The sequence below is a fragment of the Frankliniella occidentalis genome, unplaced genomic scaffold (genome assembly GCF_000697945.3).
Source record: "Frankliniella occidentalis isolate FOCC.00 unplaced genomic scaffold, Focc_3.1 Scaffold267, whole genome shotgun sequence".
Lineage (NCBI taxonomy): Eukaryota > Metazoa > Arthropoda > Insecta > Thysanoptera > Thripidae > Frankliniella > Frankliniella occidentalis.
The window spans coordinates 188,609-190,435 of record NW_026267393.1 but is presented as its reverse complement, the minus strand read 5'-3'; the positions used below and the strand labels follow the sequence as shown (position 1 = coordinate 190,435).

At 41.5% G+C, this 1,827-nt stretch overlaps 1 protein-coding gene across 1 annotated transcript in view; it reads right to left on the bottom strand.

Annotated features, from left to right (window-relative positions):
• Positions 1–585: 585 nt before the first annotated feature.
• The window catches only part of LOC127750828 (uncharacterized), a 22,825-nt gene continuing 21,583 nt past the window's right edge, over positions 586–1,827 (bottom strand). Inside the window, exon 3 of the mRNA XM_052273369.1 lies at positions 586–777. Within this exon, the coding sequence (XP_052129329.1) occupies positions 586–777 (192 nt within the window). The remainder of the gene's footprint in view (positions 778–1,827) is intronic.

Below are 1,827 nucleotides of genomic sequence, written 5' to 3'. Positions count from 1 at the left end.
TAGGGGAAGGTTGGGGCAACACGCTAACGTAGCCCTTTTTGTCAATTTCCACCTCAATAAAAAGTTGTTGTGGACGAAAGCCGACGTACCATAGGGCGTAAACCAAAAATCGCAAAAAAAAAAAAATGGTGCAAACTGGTGAGGGATACAACCATCTCAGACTCGCATACCAATTTTGGTGTCGATATTTCGAACCGTTTGGCCGTGGCGACGAGTTGAAGAGCGCGCGGAGTGGCGCTGGCGGTGCTGCGGAGGGACCCCGAAACGGCTCGGCCAGGAATTGTATCCCGCCCTCTTAACGCAGTGTTCTAGGGGGTAACTCGTCAAAGTAGTTTCCTTGGCCCCAAAATTTTGTCCGTTTTGCTCTTTTTTGTACCGTTAAGGTACAAAAGGAGGTATATGGGACAAAAAGCAGTGTAAGGCTCAAGTAAACCCCTAGTAACTGTGAGGTTCAGGAAAAATTTCAAGTGCCATCCGATTTCTACATTAATAACCTTCAAATATTTCAAGTTTCAACGACATCGGACATTTACACCTAAAAGGTTTCCGTGTTAGTCTTCTGGTAGAAATAGCCGATAGGACTGTTCAAAAGATCGAGAAGTAGTGTTTTCGTCTTATTTTAATTAAATCTAGGAAAACTTCAAAGCAGACGTGCACAAGACTGCATTCATCACGTAAAAAAACTTTTAAGCCCCAAACACCAGCTGCATTCGGAACGCCAAGAGCAGATGAAACCAAATCATAGTCGAACGTCATGTTTCTTCCTGTGTATATTGCCTGTAACATTTCAAAGATACGATTTGGGGAATAACATTAGTATGTCAGACAGGAAATATTTTTCGTTGCAGTTACCGGTGGCTTCCCTAGTAACACATAACTGTCGTACGACAGTCGGACAACAGTAGAAAAAAGATACGAACCATCGGGGCGATATACGAAATGAGAAAAATGATTCTATCGCTTGTTCTATCGGGATACTATTTTTTTTCCTCGAAACGAAAATCGTTAACGGACAGCTGTCGTAATGGAAGCGAAAAACCACTGTTGTGGATTCGATCAGGAATCGATAAAAATACAAGAGAATTGTAGATGGTTTAAATTTGATAGACCAGCGACAATCGTCTGACTATGGAAAAGCCACCACTTTTGGATTTTCGTTATTGTCACAATAATTGGACGATAGATAAAAATCACACTATGTGCGACAATCTTGTGTTACTAGGGTTCTAAAACAAGCTAGGCCCACCCTGCTTCCGCCAAACGAAGCTGCCTGCTTCACTTCACTCTGCAAGCAACTCCATCCGTTCGGCAGTGGCCGGCCCTAGCTTGGCACTGGTGTAAATCTCATCAGAAAATTAACTATGAAAAAATACTATAAAAAAAGGTAGAATCAGTTATTTGTCTAATTCCTGATACAAAATTCGACGTTCCTGAAAGCTTAGCCTGTTGGTATTGTTTTTAAAAGTAAATTTGGGCCCTGATTGTAAAATGCTGATAGTAATTGCGTTCTGATGGAAAACGCAGTCTGATGTTGAAAGCCCAAGGGAAAAGCTTCAACGTCACCCGTGTAAACTTGCAGCGCTGAGCACAATGGTGGTGTCAAAATTTTCCTATCGTTAGCCGGTCTGCTAGAAATAACTTCGGAAATAACGAGGTGATAGAGGTGATTGTGTTTTTATGTAAGCAAAGGATAAAAAAGGTCATCCTCTCACACACTGCAAAAAAATTTGACAGGTGATGCGGCTAATTCATTTTCCAGAAACGTGTGTTATTCGAATAACAGCATCGCTGTAGTTTTAATGGTTAAAATTTGGTACAGGGAGCAAT